We start from the raw sequence: 15,168 nt of genomic DNA on the forward strand, positions 1-15,168 counted from the left end.
TAATAAAAAAAAGGGACAAGGTGCCTTGCCTCTCTTGGGGTGAGTGGCAATTTGATTCAGTCATTTAACAAGGTAATACTGTACCTTGTTGTAGAAAAATTGAATAAATGCTTTCAGCATCTCAATTGATTTTTATTTTTTCCTTAAAGCTTTAACAAAAAATCCATATATATTTCAACAGACTCAAATTAGGTGAAGATCCATTTTGGACTGACCTGCAAAATCAAATTACCTTTGATATGTGAGACAAGTCAATAGCCATTTCAACCAGGGTATCACTTTCCCAGAAGACAAAGGTGGAGATTTACAAATGTTTTTGTATCTAAGAAGGTGTCCTGGTGAAGAGCAGAGGTGAAGTTCATAGCCAGCATTTTCCTCATTGGGGCTGTAGTGGCAACACTTATGCACACTTACCTGTAGAGCCCTTCTTTCGCATTAAGGGCCTGGAGCAAGTCAGGCTTTGGGCTTACAGGCCATGTGATAGGTTAGCTTTATCTAAATTTGAAGATTAATCAGAATACTAGTTTGATGATTAAACTGCAAGGAGAGTAATTTCCTTTTCTGTAAAACAAAGGAATGCTTACTGAAGTAGTATATGTATTATATATCTTAAAATGCTTATTGAAATATTACACTGCAATTATTTTGTCAAACCATTTGTTTGGCATAAAGATCTTTGACTGGAACTTTTCAGTAGGTGTAGTTATATTGCTGTTTTGAAGTAGGCATGAATTATTCTAAAGGTTTTTGCTAAAGAATGACTTTTCTTTAATGGCCACAATTTTGCTTCCTCATAGTGAAAGCATTGCAATGTTAGACAGTAGCTGAACTCCCAGTCTAAACTTTGTCCTCACAAAGGAACATCCTGTGCCACCAGTGGGCAGGAAGGGATTTGCAGGAAGTGTCTGCCTGCTGGTTACAGAAAGGTGTAAAAACTGCATTCAGAAATAATTTTTGTGTTCCAGTTTCCTAAACTTTCAGCAAATAGTCTGGGTCTTAGACCCAGAATGAAGGCTTGATTTTAGTAATCATGCACATATTCTAAATAAAAATAAAATTTGCATCTACTATGTGGTAATGATAGCTAGAATAAAATAAGTTGAAATAAAATATACTACTTCAATTTTCCATGTCTTGATTTGTTTTATTGTCTCTTGCATTTCCTGTAAGGCAGAGGTGTTTGATAATGGGATGCTCACTAGTTAGAGTAGTTAAGAGAAGATGTTGGAAGGACTTTCTTACTTTCAGTCATAGAATGAAACCAAGTAAGATCATTAAGAAACTTCAGTAAAACATGTCCTCTTCTCTGAGGCCTTGGATTATTTGAGTTTTAATTACTTTTTTTTTTAAGAATTTCCTAGTGATATATTAAATGAGACCTTTTAGAAAAATCTGAGTGTGGGAAATATTCTTAAAGACTATAACTACTAACCTGAGGAACAAAGACAGACTGTTTGGGTTTGGTTTTTTTCCAAATTATCCTCTACTATCTAGTAACAGTGGGACATCCCAGCGAGCTCTCTGAGAGAATGCAATTGTATAATCAAGCTTAAAATCTAACAGAAGGTGTATTGTCCAAGTGTTCTTTCTGTCCAAAAGTTGTGAAGTGTCTTGGGAGAAATACAGATCAAAGGAAAAATTGGAACAGTAGCTCATGTCATGTACAACATTCTGTAAAATAAGTATAGATTGCGCCTCTTTGACATGGTTTATTGGCACAGGATGGTCTAAGCACATCTGGCTGCTCTTTTCCTGTCCTGCCTGAAGGAACTTGCACAATCTTATTGTTCAAAAGGAAAGCAAACTACACAAACTGATTAACTTACCAAAGGAAGATGGCAATGGGGATAATTTTTTCCTGCTAGCAAGAAAAGAAACAAACTCCCTATGACTTCACCTGAAGATACAAATTTAGAGCACATCAGAATTTGGCAGTACCTTCCTACTTGCTTTGCATAACATTTTTTTTTTTAGAAATTAAATCAGTGCTGATTTAACCTGTGCATTCTCACAGCTAAAATTGGACTGAAAATAAGCATTGACTTGAAAACAAACAAAGCCTTATTTGAAGTTGCAAACTATTCTTGAAGAGTGTATGGAAAATGGGTTTCTGAACCAGCTGTCTGCTTGCAGTGGGTATACAGTGGAAATACAGAATATCACTCAGTGAGTTTACCCAGTATTTCTGGAAAAAAAGCCTAGTACTCCATAGTTGCAAGAAAAAGCTTACTGACTTACTTCCCTCATTCCAGTTTTGATCACTACGTTCCCCACAGGAAAACCCAGAAAACAGGATTACCAACTGCACAAAATTGTCTCCATCCTCAAACCTGGAGAAACCCTTTTCAGGTTCTTGATGTTTAGTTTTATAATAAAAACCTTGTCAGTTTTTGACAAGAAAAAGTAACTGCCAAGCTTAAAGTTAGTAGTCTTTTTGATCCTTTAATCTCCTTTTGTCCTCTCAGTATTTATAAAGAGAGCTGTCAGTATAGTGTACTTCACCTCACGGTTCATGACACCATCTCTTACTGCCACTCTCTGATTTAGGCTTTTCTGAAAACCTGGCTCAAAAATGTCACAAAATGGAAGTAAATTGAAAGGTAGAAGAGGATTCTCCTCAGTTTGTGTCTTCCTTTCTCTGGCCCCTGAGATAATTGTCTCTAAATTTTCCACTTTTTACATATGCTTTTCCATTTGTCAGATTTCAGGAAAAAGGCTGGGCTGAAATCGTTATATTGACTTGTCAATGCTTAACTGATAATACAATGAAGGTATCACTGCACTCACTTTTTTCCTGCCATTGCTCCTTGCTTTTCCATTTCCAGCACAGCTGCAGTGCTAATTGCTAATTGTTGGGCTTTGTAAAATTAGCCAGTGCTATAAATTCTAAGTAGTAATGACTAAAATCTGGAGTCAATTATGTAGCCAGTTTTGCGTAAGGAAGAGGTGCACCATCACTCTTCAGATGTAGCTAATGGATTCAGCATTGTCACCTCCTAACAGAAAAAGCTTTTTATTTTTCCACAGGAAAGGCAGATGGTTTCTATCTGTCCTTCATAGCAGATTTGACCTTTAAATGAGAAATCATCAGGGACCGGTGATTCATTGGCAGACAAAGGACTCAGCAGGGATTAGAGGACAGTGTCCTAATTGACTGAGCTCTGTTTCAGATGTCCATTGATTAAAGAAGGTGCTGCAAAGATGCTTCATTATAGGCGAGGTTATTGTGAGCACAGGCAGCACAAATACTTGGCTCCCATAAGCAAGAGCTTAACTGCTGTTTGTGAAAGTAGCCTCACACATTTTGGTATCACCTTTGGATAGACACAAAAAAGGATAAAATCAAACTGTCCAGAAGAGAGGACAGTCATCTGTCTGTGGGCTGTAATACTGAGAGCACCCTCTGTGTGAACACTGATGGGGGTTCACCCCCTTTCACAAGAAAATGATCAGTCTAATTGTTTGGAAGCTAACAAAAAGAGAGAGCAGGCATGGTTGTTGTCTTTTTTTTTCTTTTAACATAATATATGTCAAAGTAAAATTATTTTTATTCTACAGGTATAAAAGCTGAAGCAGAGATGTGATTAGAGGTACAAAAAGCTTCTGAGCTAACTTGTTTCTAAACCTGACCTAATTTTTCCAAGTTTTTTCATCTGGCTTGTAGTGAAACTCACACAGCTTTCCCCCCACTTGTGCTTCCCAGTCAGCCAAAGGATAATTGAGAGTTGAGTTCCCAAGTTAGTGAAATGGAAAGGACTTTCCAAGTTGGAGCTTGATAAGCCTTTTTAGGCAGTGGATATATGTCCCATTTCACCTGATCAAAAATAGTCAGTATTTGTTAAAAGGTGGTGCTAGGGAATCTTCCTAGCATTTATTAATGCCAGTAAGAAATTAAATGGAGTAATAAAATAACTTTTTCTTGATTAGAGTCTGTTTCAGTACTATTTTTTTTTCTGCTCCAGGGAGGTTTATGCTTTGTAAAAGTGTCACATTGCCATGGAGCTTATTTTGCTTTGGCAGACATTCATTTCTCTGTCCATTTGGGTAATGACACTGCAGCTGCACACCCAGCTTTTTTGTTTCTAGGCTGTTGATTTTTCATGCATATTAATTCATTTCAAAATACTGAAAAAATACAGAAGTTGCAGTAAACATCAAAACATGAACCAAGTGTGAGAACACTCTTGTGCTCCTGCTTTTTATCACAGTCTCTGGTTCATTTTTAAGTTTTTCACCAGTATGATGAAATTGTGAGCTGGAACAGTGTCATCTTTGAGTACTGTAGTGGCTGAAACCCCAGTTCTCACAAAAGTTCAATTTAGAGATGTTTGCTACCATCTTTGCTATCTTCTGTTAAAAAAAAAAAAAAAAAAAAAAATAGGGGAAGCCTAACTGGGCTTGTTTAGAAACCACATTTTGTTCAAATTGAACACTTGGAAACAAAAACTGTTGTCAGAATAGTCTCTCAAATTAAGTTGTTCATGCAAATAAAGCATCTGAATAGTTTGTGGTGTGAGTTGTTTGGACTGCAAGCAACAGGAATAGCAGAAAAATATTTACTGAAAAAGATGAAATGTGATAAGGATTAAGCCAAGTACTTAATTTAACACGTGAGTATTAAATGCTGACTACTGTAATAATTACACGGCAAAACAGGAAAAATAATCACCAAAAAATACTGGTTTTTTTACTGTTTTTTTGGGGTTTTTTTTGTTTTTTTTGTTTTGTTTTGTTTTTTTCTGTTAATTTATCTTTGTCTCGTTTTAGTAGTGCTTACATCCAGTGTATATTCTGATCCACTGGGAAAGGACAATGAAGTTTCTCTTTAAAGCAGCTGAAGTTTCAATGAGCAATCCCATACTAGTGTGATAAAATTGTATAAAACATAAGCAGTGTTGCTTAATGTTGGTGGAAGAATAAATACTAAAGCACTCACCAGTCTTCAGAATGTCTGACTTGCAATTTGTGTGAAAACTAAACAGGATTAACAAAGAGATCTTATATGTCATCTTAAAATGCAGTACTACCATCAGTAATTCTGAAAAACAGAGCTACAAATGTCCATGAAATATGGATTTGGGGGCTGCCCTGAAGATTTTAAAAGCTTCCATAGACTTTCCAAAGTTTATCCATAACCTGGAGCTTTAAGTACCCAATCCATTTCAGGTAATGTTTTACGAGTGAGAAGACGCTTGCTAGTGAAAAATTCCTGGGTTTAATATGGTAACTGTGGTCCACATTGTAGAGTAGATCTGATTTGAGGACAAAAAAGTCTATAAAAATCTGCTCTTTGGTGGAAGGGTGAGGACAGTCTTGTGCTTTGGGAACAAAAGGGCGAAGTGAAAATCTTGGAACTCTGCAGGGAACTGCATTTACCTACAGTAGTTCTACTCCCAGTTGTGTTTTCATATGATTTCTCAATCCTAAGCCTCCAAAAATATCACTCCAAAAATATAAAATAGCCAAAGACAGAAGTTGAATTTGGAGATTCATTCAACTGAATGAAGACACTAGCCTGCCCATTTTCTTAGATCTTTAACTACCGTTCTTAATAAGATGATTAGTATTTTCTTGAATATCTCATCTCCTCCTTTTGTCATCCTTTTTTCTACTTTACACAGTTCTGTAAAGTTACTGTGAGTTTTCTGTGAAATCAGCTTCATAGGACATCTCCAGTGCCATTTTCCAAACAATACTCAGTTCTTCTTGAAGACATTTCAAGGAAAAGAACAGAGTCTGTGTTCACCATCAGTTAACATTGCCTGTTATCTGGTAGATGTTGTGCTCTCCTCTCCGAGTTAGATTTTTGGGATAATCATGGTGCAAAGTAGTGTTTCTTTCTTCTTGTTCCTGTAAAATATTTTTTTCCCTTCTTTACCTTGCTAAGTTCCCATCTGTGGAGGAAGCCCTCCTTTGACAGGCTTCCTCCCTGGAGATCTGCCCCCTAAGATAAGACAAAATCACCTAGTCATGGTGACGAAGCTGTGGACCCCTTCCTGCTTCAGCACCCCATGTTATCTCCCTGTTAACTATTGGTCCTCTTTCCAATTCTTCCCTTCCCTATAAAAACTCCAGCTTTTCCCAGTTCAGTGGTTAGGTCATCACTGCCCCCCTTCGTTGAAGCCTGCAATAAAGCCTTTCTGCAGAATGGCACATGATGTCCTGTCTCTTGTCTATGTGCAGCTGGGATAGCCCATGAATGGAGCTGGCTGGGCTGAACAGAGCTGATCACTTCAAGAGCAGAAATAACATCTGAAGGGCTGATCACTTAAGCCTCTGCTTATGCTCCTAAGGGTTACCCCTGGCTGGAAACTGCCTGGGTCCCCTGGACAGCGGCTCCTTCCCAGGATGTCTGTCTGGGTTTGTTGTCAGCAGAACTGGGGCTTGGACAGACCCCCAGACCCAGCCACAACACCCATTTTCTGTATGATTCTGCTGCAAGTGACTATCACCTTCTTTTTTCATCATCAACAGTTAAGCCACAATTACAGTTAAATGCTTGTCCCCTCACCCTCAGTCCCCATATTTTCTTCTAAACTGTCTTTGATGTTCTTTTCACCTTTTAATTTTTCTCTTTTGAAAAACAGAAGCAGTATCAGGATAACTGACAGAACTTCCTTACAAAGTGCTTTAAATTTTACTGAAGTATAGCAAAATTTCTAGTCAAACAGTGTCTTTAAACTCTTCAATCCTCTTGTACACTTTGATGCCAAACTCTTCTCTGTTTAGGGGGATAGGAACAACTTTAATTTAGTTTCAAGTTGAATGTCAGTATCTTGATAGACTATTCTTACTCAGCCTCTTCATCCTTGGAACATTCAAGTTCTGCTGTTGAGATTTAGCGTTTCAAAAGAGTATTTGTACACTGAATGGTGTTTAATGTCTCCTCTGGAAACAAAGCAAAAGTTCAACTAGATTCATCAAGCTTATTTTTTTTCTCTGTTTTACATATCCTGAACTATAACAATGCACTTGATTTAAGTATCAAAACTGGAGCTCTAACTAAGTCTTCAGGTGGCATGTCTTTGATGCCTTCATGATGGTCATCATTCATAAGTGTGTAGAATGAGATAATTGTATATCTCATCAGAATTTCACCCCCTGAATTCACCTCTAAAAATCTCTTCTTGTTGACCTCATCTGTGAGAAACTATCAGCTTTTAGAACTCATCCCACATTGGAACTCAAGAGATTTCAAATGAGACTTACTGTTGCTTTCTACAGGAGCTATAAGTCAGCGTGTATTAATCTTGTTGCTGCTCTTGCAGCTCAAGAGGTAATTTGTAATTTTGCCTTTTTCTTCTCCTCTAGGTTTCAGCAATCAGTTTTAATGCAGGGCTGAAAAACTTTACTGCAAAGATCTAATACTGGACATCATTTCATCCATCTGTTACTTGTGAATTGATTGCAAGATCTAACCATGGGTGAATTTCTTTGCACATATATCAGTGTGCCCACTGTGTTTTGTGAGAAGTGGGTTTAATTAGTCATTCTATTTAATGAAGCTGCATCTTAATATAACTGAGTGTGAAAATTCTGAGGTCTTCTATGAATAAATTAGAAGATTGCCAAAGAGTTTGATTACTAAAGTTGTGTAAAGGAGTATTATGGTGATATTTTTCCTTTGTTCTCAAACTGGAGTTAGTGATTTTACTGAATTCTCATTAACATCACTTTTTCTGTGACCACTAAAATAGATCTGAAAGAAATCCCTGCTGTAATTTGGGGATATATCTGAGCTTTTGCATAATTGCAAGCCTGTGAGTAGTCCATTAAATTCCGTTAGATTCTACTGTGTGTATCATTCACTGTCTAAAACTTCTGATGTGGGAATTAATAAACTTCCTTCTCATCATTTTTGTTATGAAGATGAAAGTTCTTCATAACAAGAACTTCTTGGAATAATCTGCTGAATCTCTCACTAGTAACATGCTTCTTTGAAAGTTTGAACATTTTTGGCTTAATCCATTCTTTCATATTGATCAAACATCTTTTGGAGAGGAAGTTGAGGAAAAGCTCACTTTATGCTTAATTCAAACATATCAGCAACAGAGTTATAATGGTTATTTTGAATGAAAAAAACTTTGTGATTATAGAATTCTTTTCCAACCTAAAGGATTCTGTAATTCTATAATCTTTCCATACTGTGCTGGCTAACTTAGGCTTTTTATTACAATGCTGAAGGGCACTATTTTGGAATATGTTGCTTTTGAAAGGAACACAGAGTTATACTGAAGGATAAATATAATATAATATAAACTGAAATCAGTTAGCAGTCAACTGAAATCTTGGAGCATTTTTGCTGACTTAAAGAAGGTGGTGGAGCATGTGGTATTCTTCATGCATAGAAAGCACACAAAGTAAGACATGAAGGTAGTATCACCTCACAAATTCAACCTTATGAAAATTGTTGAAATTACTTGGCTCACATTTTTGTCAATGGCTAAAAAATAGTGAATTCATGGAAAACATTCACGAAAGACTTAACTCTGTCTTAGAGTCACAGCCACAAGAAGGATAAGAAACAACTTAAATCATTTGATATTTGCCTGCATGAGAGATACTTCTGATTGACAGCTCTTTAATATAAAAAGTTTTAATGAGCTCAACTGTATGAGATGGAAATTGGACAAATTCAGATAGCAAATAAGTCACAGTTGTCAAACAGGACAATTAATTATTGAAACAGTTTACCTAGGATGTGAAACATTCTGACTCGGCACAAAGATATGGTAAAAGAGATTGTTTGATACCATTTTACCTAGTTCATTATGCAGGAGGCTGAAATACTTAAATAGGATGGTCTCCACAAGAGCTTGAATTGTTTGAGATTTATCTTTATGAGAATAAAGCATGTGACTACATGGCAACAATAAATCTTCTACAACTAATGTGAATTTGCTGGGCAATTTACATGCTGTTAGCAGCACTACTTTGCAAGGTAACGAGTAATTTAAATGATGGTCATAGTATTGCTTAGGCAGTGCTAGGATCTAGGCTCATCAGAAGAGATTTTGAGGGGGAAAAGGATAAAACCAGGCTCAGTGGAGTTAGGGATGGGCTCCAGTATGTTAGGGAAATTCACCATCTGGATCAGTTCTGAACTGATTTTCTTGGAATTAGTTAGAAGCTACAGAAAGGCATCTACTGCCCCTTCATAAATGGTCTTGGCATTGCCAAGATGGAAATAGGAAAAATATAGTTATTGTTGTACTCTTAATTATTTTGCATTCAGCTTCTAACTCATGCACAAGTTGCAAGAACTAAGCAGAATGTATTACTGGTATGATGCTGCTGTCAAAAGAAAAAATCACGTAAAGGGTAGCAGTGTCTCCAGCCAGTTGTTCATGGACAGTGGATACAAAGTTAATGAAATTTACACTCGCCATACAAAGGTCAGTTTTGATGGAATTGATTTGCTCACAGTCTCTTCCCATTCTGTATTCTTTACTTAACTGCCTTACAGTTTCTGAAAGACAAACATTACCTGAAAGTAGGTTTAGAGTAATGAAGTGTTACATCCTTTCTAAAATTATTAGGATCATCCAGACTCTTCCAAATCTATATTTAATATGCAAAGTTCTGAGTTTTTTCTCAAGTGGCATTTCATTCTGTAGTCAATATTATCTCTTTTTCTCATAGTATTTCAGCCCTGCTTAAACTTGTATTTCTAAGTATTTCTCTTGGCTTTTTGACCTTGAGCTTTGAAATTACTCATTTGAATTAGGGTACTGTTTATAGCTTATTTAAACACTATTTTTTATTAAAGGATTTGAAATAGGTGTTTTAAATAACAAGAGTTATTAATAATAAATAACAAGTGTACATTTCCAACAATCTGCTGTAGCTTAGAAGTAAGAGAGATTCTTCACTAAACAGCCAAAATCACTCTGTCTGCTTCTGTATACATTGATAGAATAATTCATTTTTTTAACCATTCTAATTTTAACCATTTAACCATAACTAATTTTAGACATTTCTGCTTCCATTCCAGGTGCAGGACAAGTTTCGTTTAGACCTGTCTGATGAAGAAGCTGTTCATTACATGCAGAGTCTAATTGATGAAAGTGTCCATGCCCTCTTTGCAGCTGTTGTAGAGCAGATACACAAGTTTGCACAGGTGAGGTATTTTCTCAGTTGTTGGTCTCTGTGATAGCTGATTGAGGCGAGACGTTGTGAGTGGTAGGTTTAAGGCATAACTTCACTTTGTGATACATTAGTTCATTTTACTACAAGATGAAGCTGTGTTTTAGTTAAAAGGACTGGAGCACAAGCTTGTAGAGGTCCTATAAAATTTTTGAAGCACTTTAGCAATCATGCAAGGTCTGGCATCTGGGACAGGGCAACTTCTGATGCCATTCCTGGCTTGGCATGAGCAGAGCCAGAGCAGCCCTATGGAGAAGGGCTTGGAGATGCTGGTGGATGAGAGGCTGGACATGCCCCAGCCATGGCACTCACAGCCCAGAGAGCCAAACGTGTCCTGGGCTGCATCCAGAGCCCCGTGGGCAGCAGGGGAGGGAGGGGATTCTGCCCCTCTGCTCTGCTCTGCTGAGACCCACCTGGAGCATCCAGAGCTGGGGTCCCTGCACAGGAGGGACAGGGACCTGCTGGAGCCAGCACAGAGGGCTACAAAAGTTATCAGAGGGCTGGAGCACCTGTGCTAGGGAGACAGTCAGAGAGAGCTGGGATTGTTCAGACTAGAGAAGAGAAGGCTTCAGTAAGACTTTAGACCCTTCTTGCTCATGGTCTGGGTTAACAACAGATTATTGCCTCTGTTATTTTTGTTATTACAATATACCCTGAATGAAGAATGCAGTGTTTGACCCAGTGTCTTACTCTGTGCTGTCTTACTATAATACATAGTAAGACAATAAAATACTTGATTCCCATGTTAAATAAAACTGTGTTCACAAAAGCATTTCTGCTTTGAATTTCCGGTATTTTGGTTTTTTTCCTTAAAACTGTCTGACATTTAGTTTGTGTTTATTGGGGATTTAAGATATTACACTGTTTGCCTTAAATATTAGACCATGACAAGAAATGGATTTAAGAGGAAAAATTAAACTGCTCTGAAAAGCCTGTCATTACCCTGGATTTTAATTGATACTTTCTTCAAAAGACTAGTCAAATTCTGATATGAACCAAGGAGAACTATGGTTAGGGCTGTCCATTCTGCTAAAAAGCATCTGTTCTTTTCTTCAAACTAGTTTTTGTTTTGAAGAATTGCACTGTAGTGCAGGGTAAGAAATAATGTCATTTCCATCTATGTATATATTTAATAAAGGTGAAATTTTACGAGATGTGAAAAAAGGAAGGGTAATTACATGGAAATTATGCAAAATTTGATGTCATTCAGTATGGATTACTTTGAACTTCAGATGAAGGATGGTAATTTCATAAGACAAAGGGAAAATGCCTGGCGTCTACCTTAGGGTTCAAAAACAAAACAAAAATATTAGAAATATTCAAGATTGAAGTTTTAATTTTTTCCAGTATATGTGTAGACCTTTCCTTTCATCACATACTGACAGTCACTTTTTTAAAGACATGTCTTTTTACTTCATTGGCCTTAGGTGACTGCCACACTCTCCCAGATAATCGTTATTGCATTTGTGAAAGTGTATTATTAAGTCAGAGTTTACAGGTTTGATTCAGGTGACCTTTTCTTTTTCCATTCAGGCTTGTTTTTGCTTGGTCTTTCTTCAGTTCTTAATCCTGCTTTTAAAATCACGGGACAGATTTGTTCAGAATATTTGAAAGTACCCAAGAATGTTGCTCCAGAAACTTGTACTCCAGGTTTCTGGAGGATGGGCTCTGAGCAAGCTGGTCTAGTGGAGGGTGTCCCTGACTATGGCAGAGGGGTTGGGATTAGTTGATCTTTAAGGTCCCTTCCAACCAAACCATTCTGATTCTGGCTCTCAGGAATGGTGTTCTAAGCAAAAAGCTGATACACATTCAAACAGGCACTGATTACATCTTCCATTTGTATTTTTGGGAGTTAATATGCAAGCCCCCTGGTGCATTACACTTTGGATACCAAATAAGCAGATGTGACAGCCACTAATGTAGGCCTGATACAGTTACCTTATTTTGGGGTCTTTTCCTCTCCAGCTGGCCCATGCTGAATCTCAGCACAGAGATATCTTCCTGAGGCTCTGTGCAATCTTTGTACACTGATGCAGGGTGTGCAACCTATGTGCTTTTAGCTTTCCTTTCTGCTTTGGTAAAGAAAAGGCTTTCTGCCTAGAATGAAAAACAAGTGTCTTGATTTGTAAGTGCTAAAGGCATCTCATGACTCCATGTGATGCTAGTTTTGGAGTTCCAGTTACTGCCTTTATTCATACCCTAAAAAATGCAGGCTTGCAGGCTTTCTCCTGCAAAGATAATGGATTGCAAATGTGAGGAGGATGCAAAAAGAACAGACACAGATTTATCACCAGTTGTCAAGTCTTAAGAATCTGCTCTCTATTAATTTATTTAAAAAAAAAACCAAAAAACAAACTTCAAAAAAAACCAATGAAAAGTAAGTGTAATTAATGTCTATTCTCTTTATATTTTGGGTGAAATAGGATGCTTCTTCGTGATACTTATTACTTCATCAGTCAAAATTATTATCTTTCCTTTGTCTGAGGCAGTCTTAAGAATTAGCTGCTGTAATCATCATGGAGTCTGCAAATCGTTAAACAAATGAACAATTAATGGGTTGTGAATTTGCCATAAAGGGGTCATCTTACTCAATGGCCAATTGAAGCTTTCAATTTGTTCATCTATAATTCTCCATTGAATTGCCAGTGGCCTTGTTCTTCATAGTATTATAAGCTGATTGGAAAAAACCCCAGCACTACACAGGTGTTATGATACAAGTGAAAACAGCAGATTTGGCCTAATGCCACAAAATATTTCATTTAAAATGCTGTTCAATACATTTTTTGCTTATCAGTAGATATTTATTCTTTTACTGGCTCCAAAATAGCCTGCAAGGAATCTGGGCAGTCCACTGCAGCACCTAAGAGCTTTTTAACAAGGTTGGTTATAATAGTAGCCATGGTGTTTCAGTATTCTGTATGTCACTCTGCAGAAAGTAAAATTCTTGGATAAAGTACTCTGGACGTTTTGGAATAAGCTCAGTATTGTTCTTTTCTAACATTCTAAATTGTGTTCAGTTTACAGCTGTGTTATGAAGCCTTTAGTTTCTAATGTGTCTCTAATCTGTTATTTTATCAAATATTTTACAGACCTTTTATGCACTGCCTGTCTCCTTAATGGTTATCAAAAAAAGTTGTCTCAAAAGTAAATAAATTCAGCATTTAGAATAAGGTAATGGTGTTGTACAATAGTTCTCAAGAGGAGGAAAAGGTGCATACTAATTTTAGTTGATACTAATGAAGACTGGATAGCCATTTCTCCCTGGAGAGTAATTTTTCATTTTTTCAGCGTTATTTACTTCTGCAGAGGAAGGAAACAATCTACAGTTGAAGTGTCTAATTTTACATTTTATTTCCATTGTAAATTTACAAATCAAGTCAGTTGCATTCAGGGCTGAAATGGTAAGCAGTGGTTAGAAAAGTGAAAGGTTGTGGGATGTGGGGTGTCTCACCTAAAGTGTAACTGTACAGTTTTGGGGTTTATTAATGTTTGGCTGATAACTGTTTAGGAGCAAACTTAGTCTCAGTTGTATTTGTTGCATGAATTTAGAATATCTACCAGCTGTAACCCCAGCACTTCTGCATCACAGAACGCAGGCACCTCAGCACAGGGCTTCTGTTTTTATTCCTGCTGGATGCCAAAATAAGATAGGGAATGTCTACCAGCAGGACTGTGTGTATTGGATGAAATAATTTGTCAAGGGGCATAGAGTTGGTTTCCATGCTGCTTTTTCCCTTAAAAGGTTATGGAAATTACCTAGCCTTAGGCATTTCACCATGTTTTTAAACACAGAATTCAATTTCTACATAGCATTTGTTCTTTGAGGGTAAACCAGATTGAGTAATCTCTGTGCTGTTGTGCTTTTTCTTTTAGTATTGGAGAAAATAAGCTTTTTGCCTGATTATGGTGGAAACAAGTAAATGCTCAAAACAGAGACATTTCTCAAGACATTGTGGACTTCACCGAACAGTTTTGGAAGGCAAAAGCTGCAGATTTATTAGTGTGAAGAACTGAGAACTCAGAAGGTAGAGAAGCTTTTTGAGTCTCTGTTCATTAAAGGTTTAAAACCAACCATTTTTTAAAGGAAGATGATTGTTTGTACCATCCTTGGAAGCCTCAAAGGTTGAAGTAAGCAACTTCTTCTCAAGCCAAAGATAACTGGAAGAGGTTGGATTTAATGGTGAATTCTTGTACGTGTTAATATATTTTCTTATTTAAAAATAGAAGTAGAAACAAAGCTAAAGCAGGGAGGCTACAGTGTCTCGGTGCGGAAAAACCCCCTCACAAAACCACGGCAATCCCCTCTCATCCCTCCTCACCCACTTTGTTCCTTGAGTAAGTTTTAAATGTAATTCATATTATCCTTTATTTCCTGCCTTGGGCAATGTTATCGTTTAGAACGGACAATCATTTCTTGCCTGCTTACAGAAGTGTTTTTAAATGCCGATAAGTTACCCCAGCTGTAGGCAGCCAATTAAATGATCACTAACAGGCTCAGCAATGGGAGTGCACAGTGAGCAGTTCAGTATTTCACGCTTTAAATGTTTTCTGTACAGTGATTATATATTCTTCACTCTAATAAAAACTTTTGTTGTTGCAGTCTTGAGGTGTTTGTTTTGTCTTTTTAATCTGACCTGCTGAGACATAGTACACTATAGGATTATGTTTGTAACTACTGTCTTTTTGCAAGGATTTTCACTTCTCAGTTTACCTGATGCTGGAATAAGGCCACTCATGAAATGACTTTTGGGCCACATGTTGAGTTCATAATGAATCTGGTTTGTATGATCAATAATGTAATTAGCTCTTCATAATGTGTGGCTTTCTTCAAAGGGTGCTCTAATAGTCCTATATTTTTTTAAATAACATTTTAAGTCAGGACGAAGTCCTTCACAATTACAAAGATAAGAGGGACTGATTTGAATGTGAATCTGACTGATATTTTTGAGTCAATTTTGCTCTGTGCTTTTGTCCCTTTTTTCCCCTGTATATGTAACTTAAAAACTGCATTATCCTAGTTGC

General features: G+C 37.0%; 1 protein-coding gene across 2 annotated transcripts in view; it reads left to right on the forward strand.

Annotated features, from left to right (window-relative positions):
• Positions 1–14,752, forward strand: part of PIK3C3 (phosphatidylinositol 3-kinase catalytic subunit type 3) — a 68,135-nt gene extending 53,383 nt beyond the window's left edge. For both annotated transcript variants that reach the window (XM_058826032.1, XM_058826034.1), the window contains 2 exons: positions 9,995–10,120; positions 14,020–14,752. In XM_058826032.1, coding sequence (XP_058682015.1) covers positions 9,995–10,120; positions 14,020–14,034 — 141 coding nt within the window. In that variant the 3' untranslated portion in view covers positions 14,035–14,752. The remainder of the gene's footprint in view (positions 1–9,994; positions 10,121–14,019) is intronic.
• The last annotated feature ends 416 nt before the right edge of the window (positions 14,753–15,168 follow it).

The sequence above is a fragment of the Poecile atricapillus genome, chromosome Z, assembly GCF_030490865.1.
Source record: "Poecile atricapillus isolate bPoeAtr1 chromosome Z, bPoeAtr1.hap1, whole genome shotgun sequence".
NCBI classification, from domain to species: Eukaryota; Metazoa; Chordata; class Aves; order Passeriformes; family Paridae; genus Poecile; species Poecile atricapillus.